This window comes from Pteronotus mesoamericanus, unplaced genomic scaffold (assembly GCF_021234165.1).
Source record: "Pteronotus mesoamericanus isolate MK-2021 breed Mesoamerican mustached bat unplaced genomic scaffold, CSHL_Meso_final contig_41, whole genome shotgun sequence".
NCBI classification, from domain to species: Eukaryota; Metazoa; Chordata; class Mammalia; order Chiroptera; family Mormoopidae; genus Pteronotus; species Pteronotus mesoamericanus.
Window position 1 is genome coordinate 315,744 of NW_026555152.1, and position 22,864 is coordinate 338,607.

Here is a 22,864-nt window from a genome sequence, read left to right on the forward strand (position 1 = left end):
TAGGAGTAAGAGAAAGATCATGGGAGGGCAGTGGTGTCAATAAATATTTTTAAGGTGGAAATGTTCAGAATAAGCCTCAATTCATCGGTGCTCAAATGTCTGTGGAAAGACTGGAGCATCTGAATCAAGTGGAAAGGAGGAGTGGCCACTCATGTTCCCACCAATTCTGAGCACGGAGCTCACATGATCTCACTCAAACTGCTCAATTTGTGTTACTGCTGATATCTACTCTATGGGGAGCTCCTTTTTTGTCTTCGCTTACATTTCATTTTTTTATCTTGCTACATTATAACTTTATCCTTTTCAGAGCTTAGTTCGGGGAAGATAATGGTGAGGAAAATGCTTCACATGCCAGACAAAACAAATAATATTCTTGACCATCCACCAACTCCTTGTAAAAAATAAGCAAATTAAAAACCAAAATTCAATCAACTCAAACCTCCTGCAAAATAATGTAATATCTTAATATAAGAGAACTATTTAAGTTGTTTTGCTTTCACAAATTTAGAACAATAAAATCTTTTAAAGTAGGAATCATACTAGATATTCAAAGATTGAAATATAATGAAAATTAAAAAATCTAAAATCTGAAGATTCAATGTTAAATGCATGTTGAGGTGTTTGTATTCTTTAGGGGAAACCATGGGTGTGATTTAATTTTACACCATTGTCCAAATAAATCAAGTACCTTAATGATTTAAATTCAAAATCTTACCTCTGGTCTTCGTTCCAGAGCTTCTTTCATTAATGGATGAAGTTCTTCTACCAATTCTCTACAAGGGAAAAAGGTAAGCATTTAAAATTCACTATTGTTGACACCAAACTTGTCACCAAGCATATCCATTCAATCCTAAATCATTTGCTCTTTCCCCTTTGCTTCTGACATCAAAATCTCCCCTGGCCTTTCCATTTCCTGATCACATGGTGAACTGAGAGTAAGTACTGGCCTATACTTTTGTATTATTGGTATTAATTCCAGTGCTATGTATATAATTTTAGCTCAATATATTTGTTGGCTTGATTTTGATTTAATGTTCTGGAGACCTCTATCTGAACAAAAAACCCTGTCTGAACAATTAATAATATTTTGCAGAAACTTCCTAAATTAAAAGCACTTTACTACATTGTGGACCTGAAGACAAAGGAAACTGAGTTTCTGCACAGAAATGTTCAATCTAATTAGGGTACAAGAGATAGGCACAATGACCACAGCACTACCTTTGGGATGTGTGCTCAGGGGAATGATTGACAGTTGATTCTAAAAAGAAGTATTTTTGGAATTGCAGAGATAAATTACTTTATTTGGAGTATATGACAAATGCAAATATGGCAAGTACTATAGTAGTAAGGTTGTCATCAAAACCTTTTCTCTTGTGTAGTAAAAATAAAAGTTTGGTAATATCAATATAGATTTTGTATTACATGTATATACCTCACTAGTCCCCATTATGTCCAAAACAAAATTATGAGATCTAGCCTGTTGGTAGGTATTTTGTCCATAGTCTGCTTCATGTCTAAAAACATTGTATTTTCTGGTAGAATATTTTGTGCTATTAGAAATCACCCTCCAGGGAAATCCAAGGACAGGAAGGTAAACTCTGTTGGATTCTGCACTGAGATATAAAAAGCCCGTGTTCCATTCCAGATTTTTCCAATATATAGATGCTGGAATTTTTTTCATCAAAGACAGAAATATTAATAGATTCCTATCTAAAAGCAAATACTTATCAAATATTAACTATGTGCATTTTTCTATTTAATCCTCTTAATAAATCTATAAGACAGATTCTGTAACTATATTAATTTTTCTTTATTTTGTTAGAGAGATACACTTCATTTTCATTGATTATAACAATTTTACAGGGGAGGGAACTGAGGCCCAGATCTATGTACTAGTAAGTTGCATAAGTTACTTTCGTCGAAGAAACTGAGAGCAAGAGATATGCAAAAAAGCCTCAGGTTCTTTGGGAAAGAATGTTTGGAAATTCCAGGAATTGTTTTTGTCATCTACTTGTAGTATTTCTACATGATGCTTTGTCTTAACTAATAAATAAGTAGTAAAACTCTGGTTAACTGGCACTCAAGTAATCAGAACTCAACATTACTTTTCCTAAGGATAAAATCTGACTCTCTGCATAAATAATGTAACTAATTTTTTTCGGTTGCCTCTACAGTGTTTCATTAATCTTCATTTTTCAAATAAAGTTCCTCACAGATGCTTGGAGCTTTCCCTTTTGTATTTGAATGACAACTGTAAGATTTTATTTTTCCTTGTAGGCTTTCCTGCTTAGCTAAAGTCATCAGAGGCAGCTCAACTGTTTTATGATTGCTCTTTCAAAAGGCCTTGACAATTCCTCAGATGGCATGGTTATTTAATTAAATGTGTGAAATGAGTAAGGAATACAAAAAGTGAGATATGATGGTTCTATTAAGGCAGATAGAGCATTTTATAGAAAGATCCACTAGTGTAACAGGTCACCCCGAAGTCAGTTCTGCCAAGGCTTAACCTTTGAGAGCTGGCTGTAGAAATAGCAGATAAGCAGATACTCTTTACAGTGATGTTAAAGCCTCTGGACAGTCTAGTTAACTGGGTGTTGACACTGAACTGTTTTTACAGTTATTGAAAACAAAGCTTGCAAGTGAGACAAAATCTGAGAGGTAAAGTCAAAGTTGCAGTTACAAAAAGTGAAACGTGAGCCAGCTGGGAGCAGTGCTTGTTTCATGCACCTCAGGCAGTGGACACTAGAAACAGCAAGCACATCAGCAACTCAGACCTGTGCTACAAACAGGAACCATGACAGTAGCAGCACATATAAATTTACAACAACTTATTAAAACTACTGTACCTGAAAACCAGGGAATTTGTTCTTCCAAATCCTAAAACTAAGGACTCTGTGATCTCAATGCCCTCTAGTCTCATCAAAGGCACCAACTGCTTTAACAGAACTCCCACCGATGGGGTGCCTGTGGCCTGAAACAAGTTGATTAAAGTGAAAAAGAGGTCACATGATAAAGGATGCTCCTTTAATCAAATGGTGATTCCATTACAACACTTTCAAAGTTCTGAACCACTTCCCAAGACACTGCCATCATTGCAGGAAAAAATAACACAATCCATGCATTTTAATACAGCACAGTGAATGCATTTCCCATCTGGGACACAAATTCTAAAGAATTCTTTATAATAGTCTCTCATAAGTAAGCAAATTAAATCTATAAGACTTATCTTTAATACAGTAAGTTAATCAAGGCATTGTTTAAAGGTGAGGAGTGATGGACATATGGTATGTAGGACATGAACCAGACCTCAGTGCACTTATAAACACAACTCACTGTAGTCTTAAGAAAGTTTACTCACTTTTCTTTATCTTCAGTTGCCCACTTGCCAGGGAGGAATAATGAACTGTTCACATAAACACTCAGTGGAATTTAGAAACATGCAGGGTGAAAATCTGATCCCATATACTCCAGGTGGCAGGCACAGTGCAATGTGCACTGTGAACTCTAGACAAACAAGCTAAAAAAAACCTTACAGAATAATTCTTCTGAAGCATGTCACGTCACCTTGTTATCGTAGCTCACTGTACCATCAGGCGTGGTGGCCATTATTTCTGGAGTCGAAGCTCTTAAGTGTCCTGGGCTCATGATACTGGGCTTTGCAACTCCGAAGCAAAGAATCAGGTAATTTCTCCACAAGGTAACACAGTTGTCTCCACTGCTGGCAGTGCTGGTTTTCTTGGCATTAATTGGACTACTAGAAATATGGAGTTAAAAACAAGTTCTGGACTTTAATTATCACTTACTGAGTAAAGATCCTACAAAGTGCTCAAATATAGATGAAAAGCAATCTGTCAAGGATTGCCTGGATAGGGAAGGTCACTACTGGGTGGGAAGCTGAATGGAACTTCCAGAACCTTTTCACCAGTAAGGTCCAAGATTCTATACTCAGACAATCACATTGGTTATTATAGGAAAAAACAATTATCCTAATCTCTGGTATGAAATAAAAATGTAAGAGAACAAATGGTGAGAAGCAAAACAGAGGGAAGCACATAGATCCCTTACTTGGGGTCCACCAGAGGCATAACCGACTGGAGCCGAGTGAAGGCATAGGGCCAGGCGTAGCTGAGGGCTGTGGGGCAGTGCTTGGGCAAGTTCTCCTGCCGCAGGAAACTGAACAAGCAGAGGACCCAGGGGTCTTTGACAGACTGAGCAAATATCCAGACGTGGGATGGACTCTTCACATCGTAATGGCTGTTGACCAGGACCGCGTTCCACTCCACCAACCATTGAAGATCTACGTTATGCGTCAGTGGTAAGGTAGCCTACAGGTGCAAGTAGGCAATGAGTCAACAACACACTGTAAATTCCAGGTCCTCATTATGGCTTTACCTGACCACCTCTGCAATGGGCCATGCTGCAACTGAAACCTCCTCTCACCCCTACCACATTGGACCTTTGTTTAAAGCCATCACTGCTTCCCAGGCTAGGTGACAAGCCCCCAAAGTGCAGAGGTTAAGGACAGGGGTTGTACTTCATGTAGCTCTAATGTCACACAAAGTTGTGCAGTGGTACACAGATGCTACTCACTAAATAGCTTTTGAACAAATATATGACATTAGTTAATTAAACTTGACCATAGATTTACCATTTCAAAATTCTGAAAAGTTATTAATCTCTGAGATTCATAAATGTGCTTTTAATTCCCTATAATTAGATTATATATTTATATTTTAAGCCATGATGTTGACTTAGGGAGATGGCTGAATGCAGTACCTTCTATGAAGGGCCTTTTATGGATGATTTTTAAGGTCAGATACCTATTTTTTCTTGCCCTATGATATCAAGTCAAAAGAACACATTCTAAACATTTTGAAAGATCTATCACAGAAGTTCTTATATTTCACTTTCTTTTAAGTCCAGAATATCAAATTTCAAAGAAGGCCAAGTTTCAAATGATGCAGCTGTTGTGCCAGGAGAGAAAACTGCCTTCATGTTTGTTAGGTATTTAAAGTGATTCATTTTCACTAGTGGGTCTAGGAGTTCTCATGGGTCAGAGTGCTCCACCAGTGGCCTCAATGGCTAATGGGCCAGAAGAAATTCCAGCCCAGACTCTGTGCAAAGCCTGTGACCTGGGAAAACCACCAGACAACCCCAAGTACTTCATTTATGATTTAGAGATTACAGTGCTGCTCTCACTGGACCTTTACATGAATTACAAGAGGTAAGGGACATAAGAACACCTGGCACAGAGCAGGCACTGCTTCCCCCATCCTCCCCTCCCGTGCATCTCTTGAAATGCAGAGTTGCTGACTTAGTTACTCTGGCCCAAGGTTTCGACTCTGATAAACACAGAACAAAATCACACAAGCAAAATATAATCTGTAGGGAAGTAAGACATGTGTACAAAACAATTACACTTGACTCTTCCATTCCATGTTTAAATAACTGGAATTTCTAAAAGAAGCAGTAGGTGTGTGTGGCATGGCTAACAGTTTTAGTCATCATGGTCACAACCATAGCAAGAATAAGGCTACTGAAAAATAGAGATCTGTGTTCAATCTTAGTTAGAAAAGGCCACAAAAAGCTCACAAGTGTCTTTGGGTTTTGTAATTACTCATAGATATTTGTCCATTAATTTTGCATTCATTTATAGTTACTTGAAAGGAATACACAAGGGACACTGGCAGTGTGGATTATCCAAGCAGTCAGGATGGCCCTGCCTCTCTTCAGCTTTGGAGCTGAAATTAGTCCACATTCCATTATTGCACTGTACTGATTTTTTTAAAAAAAACCCCAGATGATTAAAATCTGTTTCAATTTCTCTTCTACTTGTTCAGGAAACTGAAAGCTACCAATAGGCTCTTTATAAGGAAGAATGTATCTGTGTAACAGATAAAGCTCTAATAGAGTCCAACTCCAATTAGGGTCAAGTCCAGGCCCTAACACTTCCTTCTGTGGGACTAGGGCCCTAAGCTCCTTAATGTTTTTGAGTTTTAATACTTATGAGGATCAAAAGACAATAAATGTGAAAGCAACTTATAAATTATAAAAGCACTCTGTAAATATAAGCTACATATAGTGTTAAGTACAGTAAATAATGTGAATTAATTTTCTTAAAGAAGCCTGAGCAATTCTCCTTGAAATTAGTTTTCAAAATATTATTTATATACATAAGGCTCAAATTTTGTTTGAAATTTATCTGAATGTCTCCTAAATCAGTATTTGAAAATCTCAACTTGTTTTCCTAAGTACTTTTGTATCAATTTATTAACCTGACATAAACCCCTAAATTCTTTCACATCATTTTTCTCTCTCTTTTTCTGATAGGTCCAGAGTTTGTACTCAAGAATGACTAGCAATCAGAATCAAGTATGAACTTACCGATTCTGAAACTGCCACATGAATGAAACTTTCAAGAATGGAAGGACTTAGCTGGTCCATGACATCAATCATAGGCCTGTCATCGTCCTGTACAAAGGGGAGGAAGTTACTCTTCATGGCAAAATAAATCCTTCCCTCCAGCCCACTCCCTTTTTAGTACATGAAGCAGAACACCCTGCAAGATAGTGATGAGTTTTCCCACAGAAAACTGAGTGTCAAGATGGCAAAAGGCAGTGGATAAAACTTTCCATGCTTCTGAGTTGAGTCTTTCAAGTTTCAGTGGAAGATAATTACAGCTCCCATTTCACATTGCATTGAAAACACATGCAGCTAAATTTCAAAAACTCATTCCCGTGCTCAAGAATCTAACTGGTACCAGACAATATTCACTGCAGCACTGGTGTTGTCATTAATTTTAAGGACCAGAAACCCCACAAGAATATGCTTTGCCAGACCTCTAAAATACTACTTACTGAAATTGCTTATCTGCTAAAATAACCGATAAATTATTGACTGTGATAGAATTTAGTCCTCTCAAAAACTGCACTGGAAACTGACTACATACTCTCTGTGGTATCTATGTGGTAAAAGAAGCAAATTGGAAGGGGCATGAAAAGAGAGTATAACAATCATATTTTACAATGTGATCCCCCTGATATTTCAAGTACCTATGAGGCACCATACATAGTTATTAGAATATTATTCACTATATTCTCTGTGTTATACTTTACATCCCTGTGACTGTTTTGTTACTGTCAATGTGTACTTCTTAAGACCTTCTACATGATTGGTGTGCATATATACACATATACATATATATATTTACATATACATATGTGTTCCTTAATGTTTTTGAGTTTTGATAATTTGAGTTTTGATATATTTACATGTGTAAATGTACATTATATATGTATATGTGTATAATATATAAAATTTGTGGATGTTTGCCATCCTTTATCATAGAGAAACTCAGATATATAAAATTGTTTACTTAGAAGCCTTATAGGAAAACCTTGGAATGACTTTATTCATGTATGAGAATGATTTCAGAAAGAGAATGGTTTCCAAAGAGGCATGGCTGGTCAAAGCAAACAACATATGAGAAACATCCTTACCAGTCTGCTGGAATAGCAGTTACAAACATGGGGCTTTAGATGTATCTGTATATGACTTTGAATTCTGGCTCTGTCATCTCCTGTTGATTCTGAGTAAGGCTTTTAACCTCCCAAACCTCAGCCCCAGTGTTTGTACTTTGGAGGTAATAACAATACTTATCCTCAGGTTATTATGAGGGTTAAATGAGATAATATGTGTGTAGGACACTTAGGCAGCAACTGGCACGTATGTGGTAATTATTATTATCACTATTATCATTATTAGAGACTTAATAGAGGTTTACCAAAATATAGCATGTCTCAGATATCCATCTTGCTAGATAGAGCCATGGCCCTAAAATATATCAGATAGCTATCTGAAGAAATGTAAATAAGGACTGTGATGGATTTTAAAATATTTTATAAAGACAATGACCCTTTTGAGGATCATAAACCAAGACCAGTGATTTAAAACAAGAAAATTAAAAGTATCATTGTTCTAAAAAAGTACTGGCATAAAAAGCTGGCCTTTCTTTCATCAACTCATGCCCGGGGCGTGGTCACCTGTCATGAGGCCATGGACTCCTGAACAAGGGTGTACTTGACTGAGGGTGGAAGGTCACCTGGTGTCTAGGGCACTTGGTCATATGCTTACTTCTCCTATCTCAAGGGGACACATTTTTCTTGTGATGCCATTTTTCTACTGTTATAAAAATTAAATGACCTCCTGTTAGCCAGACTGTTTAGTATCTTAATCATTTTAAATGGTATTCATTATTTTCTTAAGTTTGTTCTCTAATATAAATGTAATAATGTCTGCTTAATTCGATATAAGCTGAAGATGATAAAGGCAAATGATCTATAACTTAATCTTAAAAGTCTTTACTTTTTTGCAAGCACCATCTCTTGGAGAATCATAAATGGGTTTTTCTAATGGATTTAAAAATATTTTATAAAGACAATGACCATTTTGTATTAATTTTTTATTAGGAAATCAAGAGCACTATTTCATAATTAAGAACGCACCACAAAAAATGATTTGTTGACATGTGTGACATGACAAAATGTAGAATAGCAACTCACTATTTACAATTTTTAATCTAAACTTCAAAGCAGTTGAAAGAAATGAATTGGAAAATTAAGGAGAATAATCCATACCTCAGGCTGACCAAGGGCATGAAATAAAGCACGGATCTCCTTGAGTATTAAAACAGATAGCTTGCGTGTGGCCACCTGGAAACTGCAGAGCAAAACCAGAGCAAAGCCTTCCACAGCATGGAGGACACTGCAGTGGGGACCTCGCTCCGACTGTATGCGGTGGCTGGAGACATTTGCAATCAACTGTCATACAATAAGAACAACATTCTATATTCAGAACTATAACAGTGGAGGAAGAAACTACTCTTATATGTATGTCTTGGGGTACATTTAACTTTGTGATAATTAAAATAAATTACAACAGCTTAGTCCCAGACATGTCTAGAAATTCATTATTATTCATGAAATGTCATAGATCCTTTTTTGTTTTTAGATCCATTGTTACTTTGGGATACCATCAACCATCTGTTATCTGTGATAAGAAATAACATTTCAAAAGTTATTAACACATTAATAAAAACAAAACTGCTTCTATCCTTACCATTTGAAATTACTCTATGTACTTAATCAAAGTGGTCTAATTTTTTACTTACGTTCTCTATAAACATTTAGATACTATTAAATGGAATTTTCAAACACTTACTTTCTAATTAGACTTGCTTAATTGTTTTCCTGTTAGATTCTAATCTAGGTTTTGGATGTTTATGAGATGGGTTCTGAATGTTTCCAGACCACAACCAAGTTAGTCTAACACAAATGCGAGCTAGACAGCAGGACATATTCTACCTTCATTTCAGTTTTCCTTTTACAAGCACAAGTAATTCTTGTTTTTCATCTTATCATCTTTTGGCATGTGTAGAATACAAGGAAGGAGAATGATCTTGACCTCATCACTGAAGTCAGCCCACCTGGGGTCCTAGCTGATCCCTAAATACAAGTCTATCTCCCTGAACCTCCACATGCCACAGAATCTAGGTTGTGCTCTTCTCCAGCTAGACCTCTTCCTCCATCTGCTCATTGTCAATGCCATGATGCCACTGCCCTGGTTCTCTTCTGGCAACCCAGATCTTCAAAATATTGTTATGAAGTTTTACCACTCAGGACTGAGGCACGAAAGAATAAAGAAACCACAAGACTGAATTTTTTTCTCTGTGGAGACTGGATAACACAACCAATATGTTGCCGACTATGAATAAAATCTGGTGGGCAGATAACTTTTATATCTATGTCCATAATCCATCTCTATCTCCCTGTTCTACTGTCATTTGCTCTTACAAACACATTTATAATCATAATTCTCTGAAAAAATTTTCTACTCCCTAAACGGCCTTGTTAATGTAAACAAATCTAACCTGATCACACATCACACCTTGAGTTTCTTGGTCACAATTTAGGCAGATGGAAAAATAAAGGCCACCGCTCGGGAGAGAAGTTCCAAGGTAGCTTAAAGTAAGAACTCCCAAGGTTCTCTTGGGTGCAACTTATTCACATATATATAAATTAGTGGGAACATCACCTCTGCATTTCTGATTTTGTTGGCTTGCTCATAGACTTTTCCTTGAGTTTGAATGACCAGTTTCCACTGGGTAAGCAGCTGGAGCAGCAACTTCAGGGAGGAGTCCAGGAGGCTGTGATGCATGTCATTTACTTCCCTCAGCAGGAAGGTGGTGAAGCCAAAAAGGACATCTTCCCTCCAGTCTGGAAAGTCAACCAGCAAACCCTGGAGAGAATTTTGTGCAATATGACGCAGTTCATCATCCATGTGAATAGACAGCCTGTGAAATGAATAAAAGACAATAAAATCATACTACATTAACTTTTCTTCTAGATCTAAGAAGGAACATCAACAAGGCTCTGCTTTTATTTGTGTCTGAAAACTGGGTCATCCTCCCCTAATATGTTATTATATTCTTCACTCAGCAACACTAACATTAACATTTTATATAGCCATGGTAGGCTTATCAAAACTAAGAAGTTAACATTAGTACAATCCTATTAACTAAAGTATAGATTTTATTTAGATTTCACCAGTTTTCCACTGGTGTCCTTTTTCTGCTTCAGAATGCAATGTAAGATACAACACAGCATTTAGTTGTATCTGAAGAGTTTTTGATATGAAGACTTTTTGTATTGACTACAGAATAAATTAGTATGAAATCTTACCACTTTTAAGGATGAGAAACCTAATTACTAGAGAAATGAAGGGACCCAGTGAAAATGAGCAATTAAAAGTTGGGCCAGTGTCCTTAACTGGTTTGGCCCCCAAAAGGATATTTGGTTGTCAGAGGAGACATTGCTGGTTATCGCATGTTGGGGAGTACTACTGGCAACTCTCTAACAGGTATAAGACAGGAATGCTGATAAACATCCTAGAGTGCCCAGGACAACTCTTTGTGATAAATAATTACCAAAATATTGGTAGTGTAAAGGCTGGCAATCCTATGCTAGTCTTTTGAAGAATATCAGTGCATTTCTGGTTTAACCTTTATTAAATCTTAACACTGGTATGGGAAATTATAGTTAACAGTGCTTTATAGATTCTTTCATTCATTTATTCAATAAAGAAATATTTCTCAGGCACTATATTCACTGCATACAGCCCTCAGGATATGGAGCTCAGCATTACTGTGTCTACTGGGTAGGGGGTTGTGTAAGACTTTGCTGGAGAAGAAGCAGAGGCAGCTCAGAGAAGGTCTGTACAGCAGGCAAGGCATCAGGTGTGTGTGCCCTGGAATCAGAGTGCCTAAACCAGTGTCTTGCTTCTGTAACTCATTAGACATGTGACCTCATGCTACTTACCTAATCTCTCCAGTCTCAGAACCTCATTTGGAAAGCGGAGACAATAACTGCACCTGCATCTCACAAACATGTGAGATTCAATGAGAGGATCTGTGTGCAGGGTTTAGCACCACAGATAATATGTGGTAAGCACTCAGTAAATGATGGCGGTTATCATTAAAAGAAAATGAATGCACCTTGAATGTTTCAGAAGTAATATGATTCATTCACATCTGAGAAAAGAAAACCAGGCAGAAATAGGGAGGATGCCTTGGAAAAGCAACAAGACTGAGGGCAAAGGCCAGCCAGGAGGTCACTGTAGTGTCTTAGGCAACAGGTGAGGGGCCTGACCTGAGGCAGAGGAGCAGCAAGGAAGGGAGACATAAAGGTCAAAGGTGTTAGGGAGAGAGAATTTCCAGGACTCAGTAGCCTGGAAGTGTTCACTGTCAGGGGAGAAGGTGGCCAGTCAATGAGGGCTTCCCACAAACAGGGTAGATATTAATCCCAACCAATAGAAAGATAAATTGTGACCCAGAGTGTTTAAGGAACTTTCTTAAAATCCAGGATTCTGAGCCAGGACTTCTAACCCTTAATCTAAAGTTTTCTCAATAAGACAAGTCTGGTACAGTTGCACACTTTTGAATAATAGTATTTTAAAAACTTAACAAATAAATACTTTTCTTATTCCCAGAAGCCCAAGAAACACTAACTGATCCAAATTTAACCTAAGATCTGTTTCCTGTTCCTAAAGCAAGTAAAGTTCCAAAAAGATATGGAAAAGGAAGATTGTAGCTAATTCTTTGAGAAAGACCCAATTGAGTCCACAGTTTTTAAGGAGATCACAGTTGCTAAAGAAAAATTAGAGCCTTTTAAGCCTAGCTTCCAATTAAGAATGGTCTAAGAAAGGAATTTAGAAACTTTGTCTCTCAATCAGCAGCTCCATTAATTTCTTTTATGTAGAACTGTATACACAATACATAAAATCTTAGCTGCTCTGGTTGAGGCTGGGGTAAAGGGAGCCTCCCCCGACCCCAGCTTGAAGTCCACCCATTTGGGAGAAAACATCCCTTCATTTTACAAGCAGCTTTAAGTCATTTTTGTAGCCCAGAGTGTGAAAACACTAGTTTATGAAAAATGTTTGAGGCCATTTCCCTATATTAAGGGTTATTACTCCTGTTTACTGAATTTTACCTGCCTATTGTCCTGGATAGAGAATAACCTTCCGCAGGTGACAAATCACCTTTTTAGGACAAGAACACTGGACACTCAGTAAATGTAAACTGATGATAATGATGTTGGCCACTGTTATAGATTGAACTGTGTTCCTACCAAATTCATATGTTAAAATCCAAACCACTAGGACCTCAGAATAGGATATTATTTGGAAATAGGATCATGCTGGATCAAGGTGAGTCCCTGATCCACTATGACTGGTGTCTGAATAAGGAGACAGGTATGCACACAGGAAGTGGTCCCGTGAAGGTGGAGGCAGAGACTGGGGTGACTGATGCTTCCACAAGACAGGGACCATCAAAGAAGGCTAGAAACCACCAGAAGCCAGAAGAGGGGCCTGGAGCAGTTTCTCCCTCACAGCCCTCAGAAGAAACCAATTCTGATGGCACTTTGATGTTGGACTTTCAGCTTCCAGAACTGTGAGACCACATATTTCTGTGTTTAAGGCAGCCAGAGCAAACCAATATAGTCATGAGACCAGATCGGTCTCTGTCTCTAGAGTCAAAACAAAAGCCACGTCATGGTATATTTAGATGAAGCTTTTAAGTAAGAGCCAGTGCTCTCAGCTTTGCAAATGAGATTAGGTCTACTCTTCATCTAACTTTACTCTCATTCAGACTTAGCAATTTAGCATTCATTTTAACTTTAAACCCACAGTGGAGAATGCAGGACCATTTCAAGGACCGTGAGAGCCCTAAGGTTGTAAAACTCTTGTTATTTGGGGCCACTCCTCTTCAAGTGATGGCATTCACATGCTTGACCAGTATAAATGCTCAAAAACATCACCAGAGTATGAAGAGACAGGACTGGGGGGGGGGGTGGGTGGTGGAGGAGCTTTAGGAATAGGAAACCTGATAGAGGATACAAGTGGAATGTTTGCAGAAGAAAAAGGTCCAGACTGTCATGGAACTGAGACTGAATGAGAATAATGCATCAAGGCAAGTCTGCATGGCAGCAGATGAGGAGGAGGGGATGAGGCTGGGAGAAGGGAAGCATGGATCCCTGTGTTTGTTCCTGGAAGAGGATGTAGAGAGCTGCCTATTAGATATAGTTGACATTTCTTCCACCCAGATCTTTCTCATTTTTACTTGTATTAGATTTTAACCAGATAATCACAGATCATCTTGTGACGCACTTAAAATTTACTGTTGTTAAATAGGAAACAGAAAAAAATTTAATTAGCTAACAAGGAAGAGAAGACTCAGAATGAAATAAGAAAGATGTCTAGCCATTCTGACTGTCCTGGGTGTATAGGAAAGCAGTGTGGTGTGGCCAAGAGATCGGCAGGTCCTCTGGCATCTCCTTGTCTAGTGAGCTAGGAGCAGGCCTGGGCCATCATGCAGAGAAACCCAAACAGAAAAGAAAGGGCAGGCCCTTGACTGCAAAATAAACTACAATTACAAAAAACAAAAACAAAATAACCTGTCTTAGGAGAGAGTTTGATGGCAGTAATTAAAAGAACACATTTAATTTAAGAGAGGGCAGCTCACACAGAGGTCTGATCAGCCAGGGGATCCAGCCTAAAACAGGGCGAGAGATACATAGTCACACACACAAAACCATTAAGGGGGCTTAAAAGGACTCCACAGTGACACAGCCATAAACACAGATGAGCAGAAGCCCTACTGCCAATGTCACTGCGCTGTCCCTCCCAGGCAGCTGCCATGCGGAGCACTGACAGGTTGGCCAGATTAAACATGCAGCCACATTCTTCTCAGGCTGGGCTGGAGTAAACACTTGGCAGTGACCTAGAGGAGGTGTGTTATGTGATCACAATCCTCCACCCCCATCGTTGGTCAGCTCAGATAAAAGATTTTTGTGGAAAACACTTCAGTAAAGGTGAACCTCAGTTTCCATAGAATCAACATAGCAGTTGGAATAATTCTGTTGTACAGAAGCGCACAAATTAAAAGGGAGTGATTTCAAATTCACAAGCCATATCCAGAAGAAAAGAGCCATTAGGGGAAACTGCATCCTCTGACCTGCTGCTGGATAAAGGAAAGGTCAACAGGTTGTTAGGAAGACCTGCCCCCATGATGTCACCAAGGGCAGCAGAAGGAGAAGTGGCTTTAGAGTGAAGCCCAAGAGACAAGGATTTCCAAGACCTGTTGACAGGTGGACTGTTAACCTTGGGATTGTCTACCAAAAGTGGTGGAAATTTCTTCTCATTAAAGAATAAATTCTTTATTCTTTAAATACAGAGCTTTGAACTGTGTCTCAATTAACAAAAAGGGATTAAGTGCATTAATGAGGCAATATATGCAATTGAGACAATAGTTCACTCAGCTCTCAAACCAATGAGCCGCTTTCCACTATAGCCATATATTAAAAAGCGAGTGATAAATGGTGAATGATGAATATTGTTTAGATACCACAGAAGATCATCAACATGTGTATATAAATCTCTACAAATTATAAGGAAATAGCATAAAATGCATTTACCTGCCATTTTGCATAAAATGAATGACATATGTCACTTCCATTTGGCTTCAGGAAAATTCTGCAAATTTGGGTAACTGACTTAACTCTTCTGAAGTTTAACTTACTTGTCTGAAAATAGGAATCAATAGGTAGCCAGCTTTCCTAACATGTGTACAAAAATGGATTATATATCATGGCATAATAAATTATTCAAATTTAAGTATGCCTAAAAATAACTAACATTTGCTGAGAGCTTAACTGTGTTGCCAGCACTGTGCTAAGTGATTTATATGCACTGTCACAACCCCAGGACGCATTTTTGAAAGAGGAGGGTAACTACCGAACAGCAAAGCCTTAGTGTATATATAATGTTGGAGGAAGTGACAGAGGCAGGCCTGGAGGCTGTTGAAGGAAAATGTCCTTATTATCCATGGATGGAGCAGAAGACATCAGGTGTGGGGGTATGAGGGAAGAAAGATGGCAACTGCCAAGGAGATAAGTAGCTTCCCCACCTTGTGAAGAATGCTTGGGGGACCCAGATGGCTGAGAAGGGTGGACTCTGTTGAGACCATGAAGGAAGTACATCCCAGGGATCTTATAATGATGTCAGGAGGCGATGCATAGTTCCCATGGAATCTAAATAGATTCCACCCATTCAGCCATTATAAGTGGGCTGAACTATGTACAAAAATCAGAAATTTCGTAGTGTGGAGAAAGGTGTTTGCCAGTTTCATTCCATAGACCAATGTCATGCCAAACATACAAAAATCTGAGGTTAGAGTGTGTGTGACATTTAGCCATCATCTGAAATGCTGGGAAGGGGACCTGGGGACAGTTATGTGGGACAAAACCATGAAAATCCCTATTCATGGAACTGAGCTGGAAGGGACAGGGAGCTGGCACAAATGTTGGTCTTATTTTGCCAATTATGGAGAAAGCCAAGTATTCTTCCATAGTAAAAATGTGCTATGGTTGTGACTGTGAAGAGTCTGAAATAAAAGGTCTCATACCTCTCTGACTGGGCCCATATATTGTCTAGAGTCAAATTAATCCAAATGCGTTTGGACTACAGGGAAATAAAGTGACTAATGACTTGAAACACACATTTATTGCTACTGAATTTCTTCACTCTTGTCATTGATCCTCTCGAGCTGACCCGGAGCAGCCCATTTTCTCACAACTTAGAATCTTTCCCATGAGGAAAACAGCCTCTGGCTTCTTTTGAACCTTATGAAAAAGGCTTCCTTACAGGCTTCCCATGTAAGTCTGGTCATTTTAAAATTTTGTTCTAAGTCATGAACACTCAAGAATATTTATTTTTTCTCCCCCCTCATAAGAACAGTACCCATTGTTTTGGGCTTTGTGAGAACACATGTAATATCAAACATGATGCACTCTAAATGGTATGGCATTCCAACCAAATCAGCAGAGTCCCTCCTGACACACCTGGCTCCCTGGGCCAAAGATTCAGGCATCACTGACCAGGTTAGCAAAGTGATGTCAGAGGTAAGAGTTCCCCACACAGATTTGCAGCAATATGGCATTAGAGACTACCAGAACACTGCATGGCATTTTAAAAATAGTATTTCAAAGGTTTTAGTGTACATCATCACCACCAATCAGAACTGCATTGAAATAAGGGAACTTTCCTTCTACACCAATTTCACTAATAAATGTCTTCTCCCTGCCACCACATTTTCCCTTGGATTAACCAAAGTGCATGTATTCTATGTCATTTAGCTCTCTCAAGAGTCTTATGAGATAGGTTGTATTATTCCAATTTCACCAAAGAAAAAATGATAGGCTGGGGTTTAATAATTTGTCTAGATCACATGGCTAGTAGAATGGCAAAGTAGGCATGCAAAATACCAGGTTTCCAAATGATTCAGTTTTATTCTTATTTTTTGGTACTGCCTCCAAATCTCTCAGATGGTGATTTCTCACTCTCTGGTGGTTCAAGGCCATGGAGAGGGGTTCCTTCCCTAATTCCTTATGCCACATCCAGCCTTGACACTCGGCAGCCCCTCATCTGTGGAAATACTTGTCCCTGTCACACCACCCTCTCTACTGTTGTCCTCAGCAGATGGACAAGCCTTAATATTTCTGGGTAATTTGGGCACTTGTCTCTTCATTTGCAGTCTGCCATTACCCTGGGAGACTCCATAATAGTATAGATGACCCTTCTGAGTATTTTAGTCTCTTTCTTCCTCAGCTCCCCTTGCCCCCTAGTCACCATGTTTATTACCATTTGGGAATCTACCCTTTTTTCCCGCTCAGATCTTCTCCCCACCTGGGACCTAAAGCCCCTTTTTGATCCAGGCTTATTTTCCCCTCTTCTGCATGGCTTCCCTGCTTCCTAGGAATGTGCTTGGGCCACATTCCAGTTATAAGGCCTCAGCAAGAGCCTGGGTTATAATTTTTTTAACTTTATATTCTTCTTAAAGTATGTCCTAAACATGAAATGGAAGAAAGAAGGATCCAAGGCCAGAAGTCACTGATTATAGCAAAGAATGAGTTACAGGTCGTAGGTAACAGAGTTAGCTAGAGGGGTCGAAAGCTTTGGTCATAGGGCACTAAAGCCTGAATCAGTGGTTTTCAAAGGAATGAATCTTCAGGAAATCTCTCAACTCAGCATCATCCTTGTGCTAGTGGTGACTGGCTGAAGGAAAGGAGTTGCCGTGTCTACACCTGGAATGAAGACGAATGGGGAAGAACAGTAGGCTACAAAAGTTATGGATTGATAGCAGAAGTGGTCAACAGAGGAGGCCAAGCTGGCTGTCCAGAGCAGAAGCGCTATGACCACAATGGCCAGGAGACACGGTACTCTGTGAGGATACCCAGAAGCCAGTGGAGGCTACTGAGTGACCTGTAGACATGTGGGACGGAAACTTGGGCATTTTATTTGGGTATTGATAGGAGGGTGCTCTCCAAGGTTAGAGAATGTGGATGAACAAGATTATTCATACAGAGTACATCTTTCATTCAGTCTGCAGTAATATTTGTTACTCTCTATTCTACCAGTATCAGATTAACCTGCTTCAAATGGAATTTGTTATCATGTTATTCTTGTGTTTAAACTCCATCAGTCTAAATGCCTCAGCTAATAGTAAAGATGAACTGAAAATTTACCTCTCACATCTTATTGCTGTCTCTTTTTATCTGGGTTTCTAAACTCCTTTCTTTTTCTTTTTCTTTTTCCATATCTAGGATAGCTTTTGTTCTCCCCCTTTCATTCCCTCCACACACCCCATGTTTCTCATGATACTGCCTTCTAAATGGCATTTAGATCATAAGTTGCTTTTGATCTTTAAATTAAGGACAGGCATAACTGTCCATGAGAACTTGAGATCAACACGAGAAAGTTAAGTTTACCTAAAAATCATACATTTTCACTCAAATAAAAACTTTAGATTCTGGTTGGACTATGTGTTCTTGTGGAGGATGGGAAGGGTGATAAGTGTATGATTTTAGACAGCTTTCTAAAGTACTAAAGTTAGCTTAGGATCCCTGTTACCCACCTTACTGGCCCTCTGAGGGGTGTCTGTGGGCTTCAGATTGGAATCAGACCTCGAAGGAACTTTTTTTCAGCGAGACTCATCTGACATCCAACTCTACTTCTGCCTATGCTCATGTCAGTCAGTCTTTTTCCCTTTCTGAATCCCATCTTTCCTTTGAGGGGCAGCTCCAGCTCTACCTTCTCCCAGGAGTGATGTGCCAACATCCCCAGTCCACAACTATCTCTCCACACACTGAACTTTGTGGTACAATTTTTGTGCTGTTAATTTGCAAAGTTTTGGGCCTTAGATTGTTAGTTACCTTATGTATTGGTTTCTACATTGGGTTTTAACCCTCTGAACATGGGAAAAACAACAAAAAATCTCTTTATTCCTTCTTGCCTACACATAGTACCTAGAATACTGTCTCACTTGGTAAATCTTTAATTTCTAATGATAATTTTCATTTTGGAAAAATCATGACAAGGGATTAAAATTAATTTGGTCACAGAATGCATACTATTGTTCTCACCTACCTAGCCAGCAAGTCAATGAGTTCAAGTTTTGACATCCCATCAGGAAGTAGTCGAGGAATAGCAGCAACACATGTCCTGAACAGGTCTATTTTGGGCTTTCTCTCACCCCTAGAATGTGAAAATACAGTTTAAACATAGTCAATGGTTATGAAAAATTTTTAAAAATTGACCAACTATGTAAACAAAGACGAGAATCGATGCTTTCTGAATCACTGCCTGATGTTTGCTCCACATTGTTCTCAAATATTTATGCCCTTTATATTTCAGCCAGGTCTAAGAGAACTTGTAAAGATTTAAATCTTAGATGGAGATGTAAATCTGAAAAGGAAAATGCTATATCAGTAGCGTTCTACCATATGGCTTGCCACTCAATTGGGCTCCATGGAGCTTGGTCCCTGTGGACTGCATTTAAAACACTGAATTTACTGAAATGCCTAAACACATCAGCATGTAAGAAATACACAGCAGTCATTTCTACATTCAGCATTTAAAAATGAGACTTAATACAAGGAATGATGTCTCCAACAAGCATGACATATGGAAGCTTCTCTCCAAAATGAGTTGTGTTTCTTCTCTAGAGTCCCCACTCCGTTTCATTAATGAAATGCTTCCAAAAATAAATCTTCTATAATGTCAAGTAAAATGCTCAATGTATATTGCTGTGCACCTATTTCTGATTTTTAAAATTACTCTGATGGGTCTGACCTCTTTGGAGTTTCCATCTTTCTTTTTACATTCTTGAGAATATGAATATGAATGTTGAAAAGTAATTAATGCCTTCTATATTGTTATAAAAATCTAAGAGAAAAAAATCTAAGAGAAAAATGTGAGTTCTGTCTGTAATAAAATCTATAAATAAATTCAATTTTTAGTTGTTTAAATAGGTAACTTTTTTTAACCACACATAGTTTATCAATACCCTTTATGGAAAAACTTAACTACCCACCAAATTTTTCAAATAATGTAACTGATAAAACATAACAGCGTATTTAACTTCTGATGATTTAGTTTTCTGAGAATAACCATAAAATTGTTACCAAATTAAAACAATTGTAGGACACAAACATAATAATGAAAATGCAAAGTATCATGGCAGTAATTCCTCCTTGGAACAGTAACTGTGGTCTGAATAGAAATGCAACAAGGAGAATTCTCTATAACCTGAAGATAATCAGATGGCAAGTTCACTCTGTGACATTACTTTCTACCATGCTTTTGTAAATTTGTTAAGAATAAATACAAAGCTGTTCATGGGAAAAATAAACTATGCATGTGTTGATTTCTAAAATACTCTGTTTCTGTGGAAAGCCATGAGACTATTTTCGCTCCTTTTCTGTGGTCCTGCATGGGGTATATGAGGACTGTGGAAAGGAAGCCAATGTGCCGTGTTTTTCAACCAGGTGAGGGAAGGAGGACCTGGAAATGACATCCTTGATACCTGGACAGAGGTAGAGCCCAGAGATCTCTCCTAATTGTTCATGTGCAACTCAGTAGTCATTTACACAGTCCTCCTAGATTCCTCACCAGATATTTTAAACAGCTAGGATTATTTTCCATATCTGTCAGGACATGGTAACCCTGCGTGGCCTGAAGCGCAAGACAAAATTCCTGCAGGCTTCCACTGGTGTAGGATTTTTTTTTTACTGCTGCAGTCCTTGCTCTCTAGGCTTTTATAGGAAGCATGTGAACCCTCCAAAACAGAATTTTCATTAACTGATATTATTATTATCATCTGCTAGGATGAACCAGAAAAGGGATGGGAAATAGAAATGGCATGATATAGAATGCTTAATGTTTAGGTTCAAATCTTAAGCAGGGCCTGGGAAAGTGGTAGATGAACTTCGAATATTAACTCCAATAACCGTTCCCATTAGTGTGGTGTGGACCTCAACACGCTTCTAATTGCTTCTGTGATTCCCTAATACTTCTCCTTGTGTTTTATTTGTTTTGTTCTTTAAGAAATGTAGCAGTGAGTCCCAGTTGGTGTGGCTCAGTGGACTGAGTGCCAGCTTGTGAACCAAAAGGTCGCTGGTTTGATTCTTGGTCAGTACACACGCCTGGTTGCCAGCCAGGTCCCCTGTTAGAGGGGAGGGAGAGACAACTGGTTGATGGATCTCTCGTACATTACACATTGATGTTTTTCTCCCTCTCTTTCTTCCTCCCTACCCGTCTCTCTAAAAATAAATAAGTAAAATCTTAAAAAAAGAAAAAGAAATGTAGCAATGAGTTATTTTCCATTCAGGAATCTGTCTTAAAGCCTAGCATGAAAAACATCCCTAACCCTATTTGGGGGTCTCAATATGTTTCAATAGGACAAAGTAAAGAATCATCTTGAAAAGAATTTAAGGTATTGGTTAAAATACAAATAATATTTTTACATGTACATTTAAACTTATACCTTTTTATTGTTTTGAATATATTATTTTGGTTCTGACCTTATCTTGTGATCTCTTGATTACTGATAAAGTCGTCCTTTAAAGGTCTTTCATTTTTTTTTTTTTTTACTTTTTTCATAAGAGGAAACAACTCTATGGCAGAAGTTTAAAAAGCATTTATTGTATCTTCTACATTATAAATTTAAAATTACTTTAATATATTCAAAGAGCATGCAATAATGATGTTAAAGGTCTATGGACAATCTGGCAGTTTGTGAGGTGAGAGCTAGAGCTACAGACAGTATATTTAATGTTATCAGCCTTGTCAGCTTCCATTCTGCTATCATTTTGGTGGAAAAGTCTTCAAATGATCTTCATACCATTTAAATAAAATGACTGGCAAGTTTCAGAATAACATGTGTTGTGTAATGTCATATTTTTAATTAAAAAATGTATATATATAGTTGTGTTGACACAGGGAAAAGTCTGGAAGGAATCACATTGAGCCAAGGAATGGTGACAGATTTCAAGTTGAGCTCTGAGGAGGAGGCTTTCATTTAAACTTTGCATAATGTTAAATATGCATTTAAAATAATTCTGTAATTTTTACTTAACATGTTTTGTTCTTTTGTCATATTTTGTTTTCAATATGCCACTCTTGCAATACATATCCACAATATGAACTTCCCTGTAGAGTTAAAAACCTTCTAACTAACTTTGATATTCAGAACTGAATGTTCTGAGTGACAAAGAAAATTTTCCTAATTATAGTTTTGAAAATTTATGCCACAGGTGCCAAATATAATTTAATTCACAGTCCAGCAATAAAGTAGAAACTCTCTTAAAATGTAAAGTTAAAACCCAATTCTAGTTCCTGTCATAATTAGCCAAAGTAGCAAATACAAGTTGTTTAAATTTCTTCTGTAGAACTCTAATTACAGATCTAAATCTTAGATTTTGGCTAAGAACATTTGATTTCTACATTCAAATTTTTTACATTAAAAAAACTTACAAATGCTTTCTTAAAACCCAGTATTTCTATGGCACAGTTGCATTGAAACTATTCAGCAGGTTTAAATCTTGCAGTCCAGGACTGTCCCTGGAAACAAGAGAAGCTGAGATTTACGAGGGTGGAATGCCTGTAAAGTGGTGATGTCACAAGAGCAATGTTGTCAACTTGGGAGCAAAACCACTTCTGAAAAATGTGAATTAGCAAATGAGGCTTTGGCCACATTTTCTTTTTCTTTTTTTGAAAATTTTTTATTGTTCCAATACATTTGTCTCCATTTATCCACCACCACTCTCCCTGCTCCTGCTCCACCCTCCCCCACCTACTCCCCTCAATGCTTCCCCACCTTGGCTTTGGCCATGTGTCCTTCACACCTGTTCCTTGATCTGACCCTTCCTCTCCCCCTTCCCATTACCCACCTCCCTCCATCCCTCTTGTCCCA

At 38.2% G+C, this 22,864-nt stretch overlaps 1 protein-coding gene across 8 annotated transcripts in view; it reads right to left on the minus strand.

Moving 5' to 3' along the window:
• Positions 1–22,864, minus strand: part of FRY (FRY microtubule binding protein) — a 557,210-nt gene that overhangs the window by 183,634 nt on the left and 350,712 nt on the right. For 7 of the 8 annotated variants that reach the window (XM_054577105.1, XM_054577100.1, XM_054577098.1 and 4 more), the window contains 8 exons: positions 19,039–19,146; positions 10,093–10,351; positions 8,637–8,819; positions 6,385–6,471; positions 4,066–4,325; positions 3,565–3,754; positions 2,847–2,971; positions 716–773 (listed from right to left, as the gene is read on the minus strand). In XM_054577105.1, coding sequence (XP_054433080.1) covers positions 716–773; positions 2,847–2,971; positions 3,565–3,754; positions 4,066–4,325; positions 6,385–6,471; positions 8,637–8,819; positions 10,093–10,351; positions 19,039–19,146 — 1,270 coding nt within the window. The remainder of the gene's footprint in view (positions 1–715; positions 774–2,846; positions 2,972–3,564; positions 3,755–4,065; positions 4,326–6,384; positions 6,472–8,636; positions 8,820–10,092; positions 10,352–19,038; positions 19,147–22,864) is intronic. The other variant, XM_054577099.1, reaches the window with a different exon arrangement.